General features: G+C 36.9%; 1 protein-coding gene across 1 annotated transcript in view; it reads right to left on the minus strand.

The window, feature by feature from the left end:
- AP5Z1 (adaptor related protein complex 5 subunit zeta 1) overlaps positions 1-19,722 on the minus strand; it is a 680,304-nt gene that overhangs the window by 317,415 nt on the left and 343,167 nt on the right. The window contains exons 10-11 of the mRNA XM_044089493.1: positions 14,847-15,025; positions 14,600-14,742 (exon numbers count right to left, since the gene is read on the minus strand). Of these exons, the coding sequence (XP_043945428.1) occupies positions 14,600-14,742; positions 14,847-15,025 (322 nt within the window). The remainder of the gene's footprint in view (positions 1-14,599; positions 14,743-14,846; positions 15,026-19,722) is intronic.

The following is a 19,722-nucleotide window of genomic DNA, read 5'->3' on the forward strand; positions in this document are numbered from 1 at the left end:
CATTAGCGGACCGTAGTTCTGCTGTGGTGACCCCTAACCGGGAAAAGCCGAAATACATTACTAGTGATGTCAATCCTCAATGATATGACAGAAAACTACAAGTTTTATGATGAATGGACCAAAATAAGAGGTAAAATTCAGACATTTCAGTTTTACACAGTGCAAAGCTTTACAAATCATAGCATTATCAGGGATGAGATTTTAATGCGTATCGGGAGTTTTGAGTTTGTATGCATAGACATTTACAGATGGTGAAATGGTTGAAATTGTCTAAGATAACATTTCAACAGTTTAGTTTTGATTGGTAAGAGGTTTTTTTTTTTTTCAGGGTTTTTTTTTATTTTTATTTAACATGGACAAGTTTCTAATAAAACAATGAAAATTAGAAGTAAGTGAAGAAAGTGATGCTAGTACATGAGTGTTGCTTTACCCAGCCCCAGCACATCAGCAGCTGATACCTCATCTAGTACCTTAATTGTCACTGGTTCTTTTAAAGCTAAATTAAAAGCTACTGTTCGCCATTACAATGAAGATTGTCATTCGGCTTTATATCCAGAGAAGGCAATCCACCACGTCCCACATGCGTAATTTGTGGTGAAAAATTAGCAAACAAAGCTATGGTTCCAAGTAAATTAAACAGACATTTGCAAACTAAACATTCTCACTTGTGCAAAAAGCCTGTTGAATATTTTAAAAGACTTGTACTGGATAACACTAATCAAGCAAAAAGATGGACTAAATGTGTAATGGTATCAGAAAAAGCCCAAGAAGCAAGTTATGCAATTGCAGAAGATATTGCTAAAAAAATGAAATCTCACAAACTGCAGAATCTGTAATTTTACCAGCATGCCGTAAAATTGTAAATATGTTTGGCAAGAATATGAAAAGAAGGTTTTAAAAATTCCAGTGTCATAACACCATTTGTCGACATATTCAGGATTTGTCCCAAGATGTTGAGTTGCAAGTGATATCTCACATTAAAGAAGTAGATACGTTTGCTATTCAGTTGGATGAATCAATTGTCACTGGCAAAGCTCAACTTCAATCATTCAGTAGATTTATTTATAAAGAATAGATTATAAAATAATTTTTATTTTGTCGACCACTCTAAGAAACAAAGAGGGGCCAAGATATTTTTGATGTTGTTGATAATTTTTTCAGTTCTCATAACTTGTCTTGGGATTCCTGCATCAGTATTTGTACGGATAGTGCCCGCTCTATGTTAGGAAGTGAAAAAGGATTTGTTACACTGGCTCAAAAAAAGAATCATAGAATTATTTTTACTCATTATTTCCTCCACAGAGAACTACTAGCGTCAAAATCATTGGTACCTGAGCTGAAAAAAGTACTAAATGAGAGTGTCACAATTGTAAGTTATATAAAAAAGCAGACTGTTGCATTTGAGATTGTTTGCAGCACTATGTTCCCCAATGGAAGCTTCTTACATGCAGCTGTTACTGCTTACAGAAGTTATGTGGTTATCTCGTGGTTGAGTTCTATCAAGATTTTATGAACTAAAAGAGGAAGTTCTAGCTTTTTGACAACTCAACAATCTGTTAGGATGCTTTCTCAGTGATGACCTTTGGTGCAATAAAGTTGCATTTCTTGCTGATTTATTTTAATCTTTGAATACACTTAATAAAAGTATGCAAGGACAGTGTGAAAATATTGCTTCCACCGACAAAAATTAATGCTTTCACAGAAAAAATGTTTTGGTAAGAAAGAATCAGAAGCGAAAATGCAGTAGAGATGTTTTTGAGCTAACAAAAAGGTGCAAACTGGATGGAAATCTTATAGCTCCAATTTTACAAACTTTAAGATTACTTAGTACAAATACTGAGAAATATTTTCCCTCAGTTGGCATATCATCCTTTGACTGGATAAGAGATCCATTTGTCATAAGTGCATGCAAATGATATTACAGAACAGGACAAGTTAACAGATAAGAAATGACAGAAGAGTGAGACTTAAACATTCAACAACAAATACTACTACATTTTAGTTATCTCTTAAAAGTGAATTTCCCAACATTACAAAAAAAAGCAACAGAAGCACTTCTTCCTTTCTCCACATCGTATTTGTGCAAATCAAGCTTTGCTGCAATGAATAATATTAAGAACAAAAATAGATCGCGTCTGGAAACCCTGGAAGATGACTTAAGGGTACGCCTGTCCAAAATTCGACCTCACACAAAACACATTCTAAAACAACGTTAAGCTCAGATATCTCATTAAATATTAAATACAAGTAAAAAAAGAAGAACGATTTTTTTAAAACAATCAAAATTATACCTATACTTTTTTGTCAGTTTGGCAAAAAATGTAATAGATTTTTTGGTGTGCCATAAGATTTTTTAATTAGTTTGTGTGCCATGAGATGAAAAAGGTTGAAAATCACTGGTCTGGATCATCAACATTCTGTTAATGTTCTCAAATGTTTGCCTTCCCTCCATAAAACCACACTGATCCATCTTTATCAATTTCGGCATTAAGTTTGTCATTCTTTTAGCCATTATAGACATAAACATTTGATAATTACAGTTTAGTATTGAAATTGGCCTGTATGAAGCTGGATCTAATGGATCTTTACCCTTCTTTAGGTATTACAGGTACCACTGCTTTCTTCCAGGATGTTGGTACTTCTCCTCCTCTTAAAATACTGTTAAACAAAACCTTCCAGATCTCCTATCCTAACTGTTAGTAATTCAGCTTCATCTGCCGCTAACCTTGGCATATTTAATTCTTCCATAAACATTTCCATTTGTACCCTTTCTCAAGTTCCATATTTCTCTGCTTTATACAGATTTTCATGGAATTTCCTAAATATTTCTAATACCTCTACAGGATCTCTTATCTTCCTTGTTATAAGCTCTCTAAGCCTGGTGACAACCCTTTCTACTTCCTGTCACCTGAGTTAATGTGCTAAAAGTTTTTCTGCTCTAGAGTTATTATCAAAAACAGTTGTTTAACAGCAATGTTTCTAAACTCATGCATATTATCAAGGTAATCACTTATTTTCTGTTTAGCATTCTACAGTTGCTCCTCTTCTTGTTTTGTGAGATTCCTTCTATTCTGCAATACTTTAACATTTGTCAGTCTCTCTAAATAATTCTTATTTTTTAACCATATCTCCTTTTCTTTTATTTCCACCTATTTTTAAACTCCAGTTTAATTTTATCCCACTCCCCAGCTACATTTTCAGAAGAAATTTCTATCTTCTCTAATAGCTCCTGATTAATTTCCACTACCCATTTCTTAAATTCCTCTCTTTTCAACAGAGAGGTGGGAAAGCGCCAGTGTCTCATTTTTATTTCATTACTCTGTATTTTTATTTTAGTTATTATTGGTGCATGATCTGAATAGTTATTGGGGGTGTATCAAGATTTCAATTAAATGCATGCGTTCCTGTGAAATGTAAATTCTGTCTAGCCCAGCCCAGTTTTTGTATCTTGGGGAATAACATGTAAATAAACTCCTAACTCCTACATTTTCATAAATTTCTTCAAAAGTCTACTGCATTCTGGGCCCCCCAGGCACATCTTCACTGCTGCAAATCAAACTGCAGTCCCCATCGATAAGTAATATTCCTTGCTGAAAGCTGATTATTTCTCCCAGAATTTTCTTAAGATCCATTACAGCAGTTTTAGGTGGAATATAAATACATGCCAGTGTAATCCTTCTCCCTTGCCAGTAGCCTTAGTACTATAAATCTACCAATATCTTTTTTATCCTCTTTTATCACTATTGGAGTTCCTCTTGCAATTAATAAGTACTCCTCTTTTACTTTGTTCTAGGTATTCCACTGAATAACCATCCTGAAAACCTTTCTTTATCAAATTCACTTCTTTCCAAGTGTATCTCCTGCAGCACAGCCATTTGGACTCTACATTTTTTAATATAGTTCACTACTCTTTCTTTTTTGTATCTATCTGTGAGATTGTTTATCATTAAAGACATTACCAAAAGCATCATTGCATTAAAAAGTTACTATTCCGGCCTTTTATGTATAACAGCATTTTGTTAAATGTCTTGTTCCAGCTTTTGTGTTACATGCATACACCATTTGGCAGGCTGAACTTTTATACAGTTGTTTCTTGTCATTTCCATTTACAACACTTTTTGTTTTATTGAAAGTCCTTAAACAAAAAACACCCCCAATACCCCCACTACAACCTATAACATGTTGGTTGTTGACCTTGCTAAATATGGGGGCAAGTTGCACCATCCCTTGTGAATCTTTATGACTTGCTAGGCCTGACCAGAAAGCCATATCCTTCAAAATAAAACTGAAACCAGAGACTCCTTCCACCCAATGTACCTTCAGCAATTTCACTAATACAAACCACCTACTTCTAAATTATGCACTGGCAATCTTCAAATAACCACCAAACCCAATTAACTCCATTGAATATATGGAAACATATACTACCACACTATACCAGCATGTAAACAACTGCATAAATGCACCTGTATCCTGTAGGAATAAGCAGAGGACAAAACACAGAATAAACCCCCCATGGTAGAACCATAAGATCAACAAGTTTTATAACAAAAAGGAAGAACATTTTGACCAAAAATAATATCCCACCACATAACATCTAGCAATCTCCTACTTAACACACCCTCCTAATACATGTCCATGATACACAGGGACACAACTGGGTTGGATTGTATGATTAGGCTTATAAAGGTCCTTGTGGTTGTTAGTCTAGTATATACCTATGAACCTATGGACCAAAGAGTAATTCTCAGAATGAAAGAGCCCAGTTACTGAAATAAACTTCCTAACATACCCCCTTCCTAATAAACGCTGATCATACATATGGACACAACTGGGTTGGATTGCATGGCTACGTTTATAAAGGCCCTGGTGCTTGTTAACCAATATATACCTATTAACCTAAGAGTATTTCTCAGAATGGCAAAGCCCCCATCACTGAAATAATCATACAATTTGGGAACTTAAAATCCACAAAGTCAAATTTTAGGCTAAAATAACCACCCAAGCTGAAGGCAATCATAAGGCCTTTTTTAGTTAGGTTTGTAATCAAAGAAGCAGAATGCAGTAATGCACTGATATGACTGTAAACAATATCACTTGCTTTAAGGATGAAGATGCAGTGAGTCCACTGGCCAATAAATTCAGCTCAATACCCCTCTCTCCTCTCTGTCTGTCCAACAAGATATACCTGAAACTGATTTACCTCTAGATACTGCACAAGCAAGTGCTGAAAGTGCTATCTAAAGCTAAAATACTGCCTTGATAAGTTCTGACAATACACCTGGATGCATCCTAAATAGCACAATGCACGATTTAACCACCCACTTTAACAACACTGTTCAACTTCAGCATCTATACAGGTTTTGTATAAAGAAAAATTAAGAACAGCTGCAGTCACTCCCCTGCATAAGGGAGGACCTTCAACAGACCCAAGTAATTACAGACCCATAAGTCAGAACAGCCTCATATGCAAAGCTATGGAAAGACTCATCATGGAACTAATAAATAAGGACATAGGGAACCTCCAAACACTAGACCCACCTCAATTTGAATGTGTCAAGAGAGGGTCATGCTAACTCAACCTGGTGCACTTTTTTGAGAATGTCACCAAAGCAACAAATGAAGGCAAAATGGTGCACACCTCATACCCTGGCCTGGCCAAAGTTTTTGACACAATCCCCTACTTGTAGAAAATCTAAACAAACTGTGAATATACCCCTACATCACCTGCTGGATTATCAACTGGCTCACACGCAGGGTAGAACAAAACAGGGGAAGCTACCTCCACAAAGATACCAGTCACCAATGGAGTACCCGAAGTTTCAGTACTGGGACCTCTCCTGTTTGGCATCTACTTCTCTGACTGCAAGCTATAAGCAGTCATAAAATCCAAACTAAATTAGCCATCCGGCAGGAAGAGTTGTCTCAAACAAATAGCTGGTGCCAGAATAATGGACTGAAACTAAATGCCAAAGAAAATGCATGATCATATCCATTGGGAAGTCGCCCACCATAGGGAAGTACCACATTAGCAATACATCCCTAAGAGTTGATCCAGTTGCCCAGGATTTGGGAATTCATGTAGACAATGACCTAACTTTTTTGTAACATGTGTACATTGTACCAAGAAAGTAGTTCTATAATGTGCAGCTTATAAACGAAGGAAATGCATCTAATTCTAGAGATGATATTGCCTCCCCTTTACCCAGCCCCCATTGGGCCAGTCACTGAGTAAAATGACTCTCTTGGCATATATTTGTCTAGCCACATGAAACAATTGGAATGCCCACAGAGATCCTTTACTAAAAGGATGCAAGCCCTAAACAATATGTCCTACATAGACCAACTCAAAGCCCTGTCACTATACTTGGTATCCTACAGACTGCTAAGAGGTGACTGTGTCTGGCATGCAAGGCATCCTCTGACCAAATACTGATGGGCCTACTGCACATTAGGAAGTCAAATGTCATTAGAAATACTCAGTCTGGGACTCTAAACCTCTTTTGCAAAAGCAACAGAATGGTTTGGAGGGACAAGTATATCTTGAAGAGGACACCACTACTCTGGAACAGACTCAACAACCACATAAAACAAAGCTCATCCTTGTCCATATTCAAGTGCAACTTGGATCTATGGATAGGTAACAGAAAATGTACCATAGGAATACCCTTGTACCATTAATGGAAACAGGCACTTTCTAAATGCTTTATCCCATGCACGAGTCCCCTCAAAATATCTACAGTATGCTCCCAGTTATTCTCACTATGAGTAATATACAATTATCGGACATGGGATGGGTAAGGCCAATACGACAAAGGGACAGGTTAATTCAAGCACCAAAAAGAAAATTGACTAGGCTTAAAATGGCTCACAAGGCCAGCCTTAATCTGACTGGATCACATACCTACTACACTGACTTATTTAAAAGTATCTGATTCATTAAAAGTAAAGTCTAATGTTCCAGAAGTGGTGAAAATGGTACAAGAAGACTGAATTTGTGACTTTTGAATAAACCATTTCATTTAACACTGACTTATAGTAGAAAGCATCTGGCTCTCCATGCTTATCTTCTCTAATGAGGATAGATGAATTTGGAAGCTACTTTTGAATTAAATTTGACTTTTCCTCCTGAATATGAGGTATATGTGGCTATTCTTCCTCCACCATGCAGTTTTGTGAAGCTGCTGGACAGGGTCCTCCTTTCTTATGAAAAGAAATTTGATATAAAGCAACATTTCTTTGAAATTGTGGGGTACAGAAATTATAAGTTTCCTTAAGGAAAAATCTTACTTTTCTTTTCAAGATCTGTGATGATGTCAGTCAGCTGGCTGGCCAAGCATCATATATCTTGGACAACTGGTGTAGTGAAAATCTTGGACCCCCACCTTCAATATAGTACTCTGTTCTAAGCCATGCAAACCTTTATATGACTACCCCTGCCACAGTTAATCTTAAATAAGCATCTATACCATAAAACACATCTTAATGTAAGAAACCAAATCTTATCCACTGTGGAAACAAGCTTCTATAATTTACTTGTGGAATCAGTCTTTGATAAATTCTGCAACGCATACAAAACTGATAATAAACTGGCTACTTTAAAATTCTGACAACCACATTAGTGTGTAAATCATTTCGCCATATGTATCTAAGAGCCTGGACTCAATGTCATATGGTAAAGCTGCTAAACTAACTGACTTAATATTCTGAGATAATGTTTAAACGGAGATGTAATAAGCACCTGCTTTATGAGTATTATAAAAAAATCCTGTATACCCATAAGTGTCTTATACATCCTATTGGCAGTTTTTGGTACTGCAGGTTGTGGATTTTGAATATAGTTATTAGATTTAAAGACACCATGAGAAGTATCATTAACAGGACAGACTATACAATCTGAATTGGAGGTCGAATTACTTTTCTGTATCTTAGAGACAGAGATGTAGGATTCCCCTGCAGAATAACTGAAATATTCTTACATAAATTTTTACTGTGCATACAAATACGTCGTCTGGAAGAAGACAAGGATTTTGAGTCAGTAACTTCAGTGTCAGAAACAAGGAAAGGATGAGAGAATCTGGGTCATATAAACATCTTCCTCATTATTAAACAATGAAAAAAAGGTCATTTTTCTTTTCTTTTCAATATCAAAGACCTTTGTCACTAAATGTAGACAGTCTCAGCTCTACATTCTAAGCAGAGATATATGGCACTTCAGGGAAGGTGTCAACACAGGCCCTTGCAGTTGCCTTAAGATTTCTTGAACTAAGCTGAAGCCTCTCTGACAAAAATCATGCATCAAATACAGGTTGAGAAGTCCAACCAGAAGAGAGAGAGAGAGAGAGCAGGTGCAGCCTGCTTTCAAAAAGTGCTTAAAGTTTGTGGTACTAGGCTCATCCACCAATAAGCACTCTAGATTAAGCATGATCAAGGGTGATATCAATGTAGGTATCAGCAAACATACTATATTTTCTCATTGAAGTATCAAGGCCATTGAAGACACGTTTGCATTTTAGAGGATGACTTAAGACCCCATCACACTGAAATTTCCTCCTTTGAAGTGTTGTTAGGGGACTTAAACTAATTATTTAATTTTTGGCTCCCTCTTTTGAAGAGTCCTTATCAGCCTTTTGGGATCTCTCCTTCTTATCAAGTCTGTGCTTTTTTTCCACTTATAATGAATGGGGAAATTTTTAAAAACTTTTTATTTATTCACTTGTTAATCAGATGTGCAAAATGGTCATTGTGGTCCTTCTTCAGCAATGACATGGGCCACAACAGCAATGCTAAATGCAATATACATAGACAGTTTTGAGAGGCTAACTGAAATTTGTCTTTTGTACGTTGGAGAAATGGAGGACAAAGAGGAAATAAATAAAACATGTGGACTCAGAACGAACATGCAAATATCACTGAGGCTGAGACTAGAGGTCAGGACTCAACCCCATACCATGGAACTGTAAGACAGAGATCTTAACCACTTGTTTCAGTGGTGGAACGATTGGAAATGTCGAAAGTCGATATTTGACATTTCAGGAAGTCGGAGCTTCGGTTTTCGCATAAACGGTTTACGGATGTGCACGTTCGACGAATGTGCTTTCACATATTCAAAGGTGATGAGGCCAGAACCACATCAGACTTATATTAATGCAGGACTACCCATAATGCATATGCAAGATAACAGTTTTAGAATGGATTATGAGTGACTCAGCAAAACACTGAGAGAAAAATCCGACAGCTGAGAGGATTGTGCGACGAATGTAGAAGTGGCAGGTTCCTGCTTGGGATTATTATTCAGTGGACTGGCGATGGATGGAGTGTGACGGGAACTATTTCTATCAGATTCTACAAATAAGTACGGAATATTTATGAATACGCACTGCTTCTTCATACATCTTGTGCATTTTTCACCATCAATGGAAGTTCGGGGCCTTTGAATTGAGTTTTTTGAGTACATTGAACTGGTGAGCATAGACATTTCTGACTGACTAACTAATTGATGATATGATGAGCTCTCATATAATTTTTCTTTTTGGTTTGTTGTAAGTACTAATTCTTTCATTGCTTGTCTATTACATTATCGACGGACATTCATCACTGTTGGACTATATTGGCTGTCTCACAATCTTTTTCAAGTAGACATTTTAACTCATATGTCATTAATATCATTCATGTTATTGGGTTTGATGACATTGGTGTGCATTTTTGGTATGGAGACTATATTAAGTGTATAGTGTATAATCAGCAAATTTAACCATTTCTTGTTAATTTTCATCTCTTCAACTTATATAATTGCAGTCACCATTTAATCTTGACAGTGAAAACGGAGATGCAGTCTGAAAAAAGTTTTATGTTGTCCACAGTTCCTTTATGTTTGGACAAATGTGACCTATAGACCTCCTTTCAAGTTCCAGCTTTAGAAGGAAAGATATTTGGAAGGGCAATTCAAATGAGAGGCCCTAGGATCAAAGTAAGCAAACTACTGGAGAAAAAGGTTTAGGATTCCTGTGTGAGCTTACTACCTAGGACATTTTTGTATCTAGGTCTGACCTAATTAATGTTCTAATGAATGGGATGTTTGACATTCTCTGTTTTTCCAACTGTTTGTACTCTGTGAGATCAGCGGACATTGTATTTTTCCAATGGGTGTTTGATTTGGATTAGACGGCGAGGGATGATGTATGCTTTTATGTAACTTGCTTGCCTCAATAATTACTGAATAACTGACTGTACCTTATCCCTACTAGGTGGTTAGTGCACGCACCCCATCAGGATAGCCAGTAGTCAAACCCTCCAAATATTGACCCCACTTACTCCTTATCCACTCACTGCTACAACTGCCCCCCTCCACTCCACCCTTCTATATTCCTGTGAATACACCCTCACACATTTCATTCTAATCCTCTCCTCTCAGACTTATTAACCATCTCTCTTCCTACACATCCTTCTCAATCAACTCATACTCTGTCTCCCACCATGCAAACAAAATCTGCCTATGCTCTAATACCCTTATTTCTAAGCCTAATCCTCTTCTGCTTACTCTACCTTACTAGTCTCCCACAGTTTCAGCACTCCCCTTCCTTCCATACAACTGTGATTTACATTAAAAAAGACTTTCCCTTTACAACCCAAGCCTCCCCCCACCTCTACAAACATCATGAATCTTTTCTATTTCAAAGGAAGCTCTTCCTTACCCCTAGTAAACCACTTCCCATACCCACCAAACTCACCTAATTAGGTTCCAATATCTACACCTATGACCCATTAGAAAATAGATACCCACCTATACTTTACTCAAAATGTATCACCCTCCTCCTCCGTTCTGGAGACATACACCCCAACCCAGGGCCTTCATACAACTCCACTTCTAAACCACATTCACATAGCTCTCCCCTGCACCACAAATCTCTTCTCCTTACCACACTTAATGCCAGGAGCCTTTGTAATAAAATACCTTCCTTTCACGCCTGGATCTCTCATAACAAACCTGATATTGTCTCTATCACAGAAACCTGGCTAAAGCCACACATAAAAGATAGTAAAATTATGCCCCCTAACTATAAATGTATAAGAAGTGACAGACCTCAAAAGAAAGGTGGAGGAGTAGCCTTACTCTTCTCCTCCTCCTTAACAGTAACACCCTATACTAAGCCCATACCCTCATTTGACACTGCCGAGTTAACCCTCGCCCTTCTCAAAGTAAATAACAATAAAACTTTATGCATTGCCTCCCTGTACATTCCTCCTGGTAACAATATCCCTATACTGGAAGATATTCTTGCCTGGTCCTTCCAACATAAATAGTGAGACTATAATCCTAGGCAATGTCAACATAAACTGGTCTTCCATTGACTCATCTCCCCCTTCTCAAAGCATCAACCTATATCAGTTCATGCTAATCAAAACCCCTACTAGACCAAATAAAGATTACACCACAGGTAGCATCCTTGACTGGATACTAGTCTCCCACCCAGACCAAACTGAGTTTCTGATAGTGGTACTCTCACAGACTACCTTAGTGACCATCCCCCTGCCTACATATGCCATTCACCCTCCACCATCCTCTTTCAACACAGACACAGTACCACCCGCAACATGCAAAACTTCAACCCCCTAATTTTCTCTAATACCTTAAAACAGATAGACTGTAACCCTCTAAAGTCCCTCCTTTTAGATGCCGCAGTCTCACATTTCAATAGCATTTTCACTGATATACTTATCCACTTCGCCCCCAGTAGAACCAAAAGACTCAGATCCAAAACAGCCCCCTGGCTAACTAAAGACACAAAACTACTTATGCATCACCGAGATAAAATCTGGAAATACTACCAAAAATGCAAAACTCCCAACTCTCCTGCCAAATACAAGCAACTGCGAAATCAAGTAAAAAAACAAATAGCCACTGACTGCAAATCCTACTACCTTAAACTTCAAAATAATCATAAAACCAACCCCAGAAAATTTTGGAATAGTATTTCATCAATATTATCCCCAGGCAAAAAAAGAAACCCTTGCCCCGACCCAGACACACCAGACCTCCACCTAGCTACCCAATTTAACTCCTTTTTCACTGACTCCATAGGCAAACTCACCTCTTCTTTCCCCAACAACACCCCCCCAACTTAACTTATAACAAAAACTTACCATCCATGAACCCTAAGTCCTTCCCTTTTACTCTCAAATCCATTCCTACCCACACTATAAAAAAGCTCCTACAAAAGTTAAAACCTTGCTCTAATGCCCCAGATGACATTCCATCCGACTTTCTCCAACTAGCTGCTGATGGCATAGCCCTTCCAATCAGCATCCTAATCAATCGCTCCATTCAGGAGTCCTATGTACCATACCTCTGGAAAAAAGGCTTCATCATCCCACTCCATAAAGGAGGTACAAACTGTTCAATCTCCAACTTTCGCCCTATTGCTATCCTATCCCCTATCTCTAAGATACTCAAAAAATGTATTCACCTCCAACTATTACCCTACCTATTGGACAACCAACTCCTAACTCCTACCCAACACAGGTTTACACCAGGACATAGCACCACCACTGCTCTTCTTTCCTTCCTCAGAATCATTAACTCTGCTCGTGACTCTGGGAACATAGTTTCTACGCTCCTCCTCGACTTATCTAAAGCTTTCAACAATGTCTCTCATGTGCTTCTACTTTCTAAACTCTCCCATCTTAATCTCTCCTCTTTGTCTATCAAATGGTTCTCCAGCTTTCTCTCAGCCAGGGAACAAGCTGTAAAATGGAACTACTGCACTTCCTCTTTCCTTCACACCCCAACAGGTGTACCCCAAGGCTCTATTTCGGGTCCTTTACTATTTAACATTTTCATCAATGATTTCCACCAAAAGATCCCCAATGCTAAACTGGTGCAATATGCAGACGACTCCACTATCACCTGCTCAGCCAAAACTCTTCCTTTACTAATAAAGCTTATGCAAGAAGCCTTCTCCTCCACTGAGTCCTGGATGCTTGACAATCATCTAACCCTAAATGCCTCCAAATCTAAAATAATGATCTTTACCCCTTCTAGACATACTGCTGCTGACAAAGCTTCCTTCTCTATACTTAGCCTAAACAAAACAACTATTGAAATAGTTCCCCATACAAAACTTCTAGGAGTTCTTATCGATGACTAGCTAAAATTTGATATCCACCTACAAACCAATATTAAAAAGACTCATCAAAAACTTAGTATGCTTTATCGACACAGGCGCTACCTTTCTATGTCTTCTAGACAACTCCTATCTACCACCTACCTCCTACCCTCCCTTCTGTATGGAGCTCTGCTACTCTCTAACCTCCAATCATCACTAAAATCTAAACTTTCCTCATGTTATAACAAAATTTCAAAGTTTGCCACAAGATCCAAATCCTCTACTCACCATTGCAACTCCCTACATGCTCTAAACTGGTTGGAACTCCTCCCAAGCTACCTAAATGTCATTCAACTAACTACAGCACACAAGCTAATTTTCAAACCTTCTAACTGTCCATCACTCTCCTCTTCCCTAAAAGTTCACCAGTCACATAGAACACTTAGATCCACAAATCAGAACCTCTTAGAACTTTACAAGCCTTTACACGCACCAGGGCAACTTCTACTATCATTCTCCCTTGCCAGATTATGGAACTCTCTTCCCCCTTAATTTAGCACTACCCCTAACCTACCATCCTTTAAAACCCTACTCCACTCTCACCTCTACTCCCTCTGGGAGTGCTCCTGTACCCATCCTACCTGATTCCTGATATCTATCCCTATTCTATTCTACTCTAATCTCTGCCACTGCTTCAATTCATCTCTCTAAAATTCCTTTGCCTAAATACATGCAGTGTATTAAATGAACATCAATTTATTGTTTTTGCTAATATCTTATAAGTGATTGACTTAGCTCATATATTTCAAGATATGTAAAATCTTGCCTTGCTGTATATTGAGTGTTAAACTGTTGTTCTCATATGCTGTACTAATACATTGTATATTGTTTTTCTGTCTGGAGCTTTTCTCCTCAGGCCTCTATTGAAAACGGGCTACCTTGGCCCAATGGACTTTCCCGGTTAACAAACTGAAATAAATAAATAATAAATTGCCTGTATCCTAGAAGCTACCACAAACATACTTGATATTGCTTCTTCATAAGCTGCTGAAAAATGGTGAATATTAAATAAGCATAAACCTCTACACAGCCTACTGTCAGTTCTCGTATCCATTCTATGAAGAACAAGTATGACTATTCAAATACTTCTCAATACAAGAGTTGTAATAAAATTCATGACCACTTCTCCAGCATTCCTTATTTATTTGCGTGTCCATAGGAAAATGTGATGATCAGGGACTAAGGAGGGGCAATGGGACAAGAGATGATGATGGACTGGGGTGGAGTGCACAAAAAAATGTGAAAAAAAAATTATGAATACACAAATGTTTCACTGCATATCCCCTATATCCAGTACTTTAAATTACCACTACTAGTTATCAGTTTAGGAAAAACTTCAAAAACATAAGTAATAAACTGCTGGTGGTAATAAATCCTGCACCCTATTACCAAGAACAGCTCTCAACATGGAAAAGAAAGTTGTTGTTACCTACCTTAGTTGTACATCAAGGACTGCTGTCATACATGGCAAGTCAAGCAGTGAATGCAGCATCTCAATAGCAGTCTCTGGAACAATCAGAGCAGGAAGGAGTTCCACAAATTCAGCAATCAGGGCTGGGCTATGCCATGCCAGGAACTGAAGAACAGCAAAAAATTACATCAACTACTTAAATATCACACACGCATCTCCTAAGTATGCTAACAGCTAAGGTCAAAAAAAGGAACAAGTTCATACACTACCTTCAGCAGGTTGGGAAAGTTCTGCCTGAAGTTAGATACGGTCTCACCAAGGAGCTTCTCATTCTCCCTACAAAACTGAACAAACTCAAAGGCAAACATGGAATCATGAAACAATTCAGGTGGCAATTTCGTAAACAAATGGCGGTAAACAGCTTCAGACTCCACAGCAGCCATCTCACCTGAAACCCATGAGGAAAGAGATGTCATTGCTAGTTCAATGTTCACATCAATATATCCTCTATAATCAATGCAAGTTTCAAAAACTAACACTGAAAAGGTTGTAACCAGAACAACATAACCTATATTTCTGTATATACACAAAAAAGAGCTGTTCAACTCAATCTTAAACATGGTTAAATTAGACAAATTCCTCAAACACAGTGGAAGTCTATGAGTGACCCAACCTTTGCTGAAAAAATTCAGGTTTCAAAGTATTTAGAAAAATGAATACCACCAACAGTAGAATAAAATACCAGAAGTAAATGCCAGCTCAAAATTCACAATTTATTGTTAGCGCTTTCGTTCACTCACAATGAAGGAACTTCTTCAGACATCAAAGTAAAGTACTGAACAATTCACATACTGGTCATTAAGGCTTGAGGAGAGAGAGTTATTTTGGCAATTGAAGACTAATGCTTTTTCCTTCTCTGGCTTAAATGACACTTGTTCCTTAAAATGCGTCTTAAAGCTAAAATATTTAACCAGATAAAAATATTGACAGGGATACATATGTTTTTTATTTTTTTTTTCAGTATGTGAATTTTAATAATTATATATATATATATATATATATATATATATATATATATGTGTGTGTATATTTTTAATATATGCATTTTCATGTATGGTATATATTTATTTAAATGGCTTTTAGGAGTTGTATTCGTGCTTGGGAGAGGTTATGATGTCATAATTAACTGTGGTATTTAAATTGTTCAGTACTTTACTTTGATGTCTGAAGAAGTTCCTTCATTGTGAGCGAACATTAGGTTTCAAAGTACTAAGACTTACTCAACATAAGATCTAAAGACCTCTACTTTTTGTCTTACAGGTTGATTGTAGATATTTCATATTACTAAGTGCCTTCAGTCCAGTACTGTAAATAATATTAAACATTAACATTAAGGCCCTATTAATATGTACCAAACAGAATAAAAGGAAATTCTCATAAGCCTCTCACTTTTTGTAAAAGATAACACACCATGTGTTTTCGTAGTGAAAAATCTCCGAATAGATTCTATTTTTAGATACTCTGAAGAATACATACAGAACTGAGCATTAAACTCGATAACATGCTTGCCTGCACTTTTGTAGGTAGGGACTAACACTTTTAAATGAGGCCACCTTAACCTGGTACAACCTATAGAGGCCGATATAATGCAACATATTTTTATTCATTTTATAAAACAATAATGTAACAATATAATAACAGATATAGAACAAAATAAACCATATACAGTGTCCATAACAAAAAATAGCATGCATAGGAAATACACTTAGTGTTTTTATAAAAGGTTAAACAATTTCTTCCATGAAATTAAATGGTGTGTTCCGTTATTTGCTCTCATTTTTATAGTAGCAATCTCATTGTTGCAAGTAAACTTCGCTAGATGAACAAACTCACTTTTAAATACAGGAGTAGACTGAGATTTCCAGTTTTTGTTACAATTTTCCTTGCTATGGAAAGAACTGACCAGAGTAAAGCTATCTGGCTTTTAGGGATGACTTCTGGAACAGGAACATTGAAAAGAAAAAAAAAATCAGAAATTATACAGCTGTCGTTCTGTAAGGCTTTACAAAGATATCTAAAATCTACCCAGAATGGAGAGAATACTTTACAATTAACAACCATGTGCATCCAGTCAGCTTCAAGAAGTCCACATCTCCAACATTTTACTTCATCATTCTTATATATTATAGGTATTTTGTGAGGAATTAAAAAGCATCTGTACAAGAATTTCCATGTATATATCTGCCAAAACAGGGAAGATGTAGACCCTTTCGCCATCTCTAAACAAAGATTTTTATCCTGTGTTAAGAATTCTTGTCTGTTTACTTTAGCAGAATAATTCCAAAAAGAAATATCCATATTACCAAAATCATTTCTGAGGATTTTATAAATTATAAATATGTAAGATGTGTTCTTAAGTGTGCCATTAATAATAGTTGAGATGATATTCTAAGATTTTTAGTGCGTTCTTGTATGCCTCTAGTGATGTTATGAGCTTGGCATGTATGAATTCCAAACAGGTTTGGATGTCTACCCAATTATAATTCTGTAAGCTACATCTGGCAGTCTGTATAATTTATTTTATTGACTGAAAGAAACTGATTCCAAAAAAGTAAATCACCCCTCTTAAAGTGCAGCATTTTCTGAATATCAAAAGATATCAAGCACTCATTTGTGAAAGCAATTGGGAAATAATTATTAATACGTTTTTGATCAGTTGATTTGAAAACATAAGCCTGGTTTATAGGAGGTGTAAGAACAATTTTCTGTTCATCATTTTGAATATATATTTTCAAGATCCATATAAAGATGTTTCTTTGTATCTGAAAATTTGGTTCAAGCAATGTTTTATTGTTATTCAGTAGTAAGCTTTCATGAATTAACTTCCAATATGATGTGTAAGAAGTGTTATTCCAAAGTAACACTGCATTGATAATTGCAGAATTTAAATAAAATTCAGTGCCTGGAATTCCTATACCCCCTCCTTCCAGCTTGCAGTGTGCCAAAGTAAGGAAACTCTTGTTTTTTAAGGGTACCAGAGAAACTTAAGTAGAATATTATTTAATTTCTTTTTAGTTTTTTATGGGTGGGGGAATGTTACAGCTTGGCTAACAATTGGGTAATAGTATAATTTTAATTAAAGTTAGCCTGTCTTCAAATGTGAAAAACAGTCTGTTCCAATTATCTATTAAACTTGTAATTGAATTTATAAGATGTTGATAATTAGTCTTGACTGATTTTTTTTTATAATTAGATTCAATAAAGACACCTAAATATTTAATATATGTGCCCTCCCATTTTATATCTCTGCTATATTTCCATTTCGTAGTAACATTTTTATTTATTAGAAATGCTTGAGTTTTACTGTGGTTAAATTTTAGTCCGGAAATATTTGCAAAATAATCTAGATTGAAAACTCAATAGATCACCTGTTGAATAATGCCATTACAAGTTATTAATAGGTTGGCAGTAAACAGTTGCATCTTTGGGGATAATTCATCTGACGCTTTATATCCTTTAATATTTGTATTGTTTCTAATGCAATTTGCAAGAGGATCCATGGCAAGGGCAAAAAGTAATGGAGGAAGGGGATACTCTTGCTTAGTACTCTTTGATATCCTAAAAGGACCAGATAAATAAGATCCAGTCTTTACACAGGAAGTTGAATTGTTACATTAACTAAAAAATTATATGAAAAGGTCTGAAGAAAAGTTATATTTTTGTAAAACTTTAAATAGATATGGCCAACTTTAAGAAAAATAGTTATGTACTTACCACAACTTGGAATCTGTGCTATCCAGTGTCATTATTCATCACTATTGGGTCTTAGATCCAAGCCGGCAACTAATGGACAGATCCAGAGCTCAAGCTCCTCCCCTTTCCATAATCCCCATTTGACCTCTAGCCCTCAGATCAAGTTTGTTGAAAAACAATAGCACCGCAGAAAATTCTGCATAAGAAAAACAAACTACCCCAGATTGGAATCATCCCAGCTCTACCAGATCCCCAGAAGACAGGGGGAAGGAGGGAGGGAACATGATGAATAATGACATTGGATAGCACAGATCCCAAATTACAGTACATACATAACTCTTTATCTGATGTTTTCCATGTCATTATTTATCACGGATGGGTCAGAATCTCCAGCTACTATGAGCCCAGAGTGGCCTCAAGGAAGGATTTGCCGGAGCACAGAGGAACCAAAGGAAGCCCTGCTCCTAGACACCACATCCAACTTATAGTGCAAAATAAAAGTGTGGGACTTAGACCAAGAAGCAGCAGCACAAATATCATCCGAGGAAAGTTTAGCCAAGAAGGCCTAAGACGTAGCCACAGACCTAGAAGAGTGGGCTTTAACTGATCTGGATAATTCCACATACTTGCTATCATAAATGAAGGAAATGAGGCTAGCAATCCATCTGGAAATAGTCACTTTATTAACAGCTAGACCCTTTCTGTTTTGAGAAAAGACCATGAAGAGCTGGTCCGACTTCTGAAATTCATCAGTCCTTTTCAGATAGAAATGTAATTGCCTATGAACATCTAAACAATGCAGCACAGATTCTCCGTTGATAGAGTAATTAGGGAAAAAAACTGAGAGTTGTTCTGACTGATTGAGATTAGCTTCTGAGGCCACTTTTGGAAAAAATATAGGATTTTTCCTAAGGGACACCCTGTCCTTTTGGAAGACTATAAATGGAGGTTTAATGCTTACAGCCTGCAGCTCCGAGAACTCTTGGCAGAGGTAATGGCCACTAAAAACACCATTTTCCAGGACAGGAACTCAAATCACAAGAAGCAGCTGGTTCAAAGGGCTTTTGTGTCAACGACTGCAGCACCAAGGTCAAATACCATGGTGGGGAAGGATCTTTAATAGGCAGTCTAAGGAGAAAAACTCCTTTAAGAAAGGCTTTGCACAGTTTAGAAGAGCAAGTAAGCTCCTTTTTCATGTGAAAGTTAGAAATGGCCACTAACTGAAGCTTGATAGTAAAATAAACTTGCCCCATCCTGAAAAAGAGAGGACAAAAAGTGTAAGATATCAAGAATCGGGGCCAAAAAGGGATCTAAATTATGCTGTCTAGCCTAAATAGAAAAATGTTTCCATTTGCTGGAATATAACTTCTTACTAGATGGCTTTTGAGAGGC

Source organism: Protopterus annectens, chromosome 12.part0, assembly GCF_019279795.1.
Source record: "Protopterus annectens isolate FY-2018-M chromosome 12.part0, PAN1.0, whole genome shotgun sequence".
NCBI lineage: Eukaryota > Metazoa > Chordata > Ceratodontiformes > Protopteridae > Protopterus > Protopterus annectens.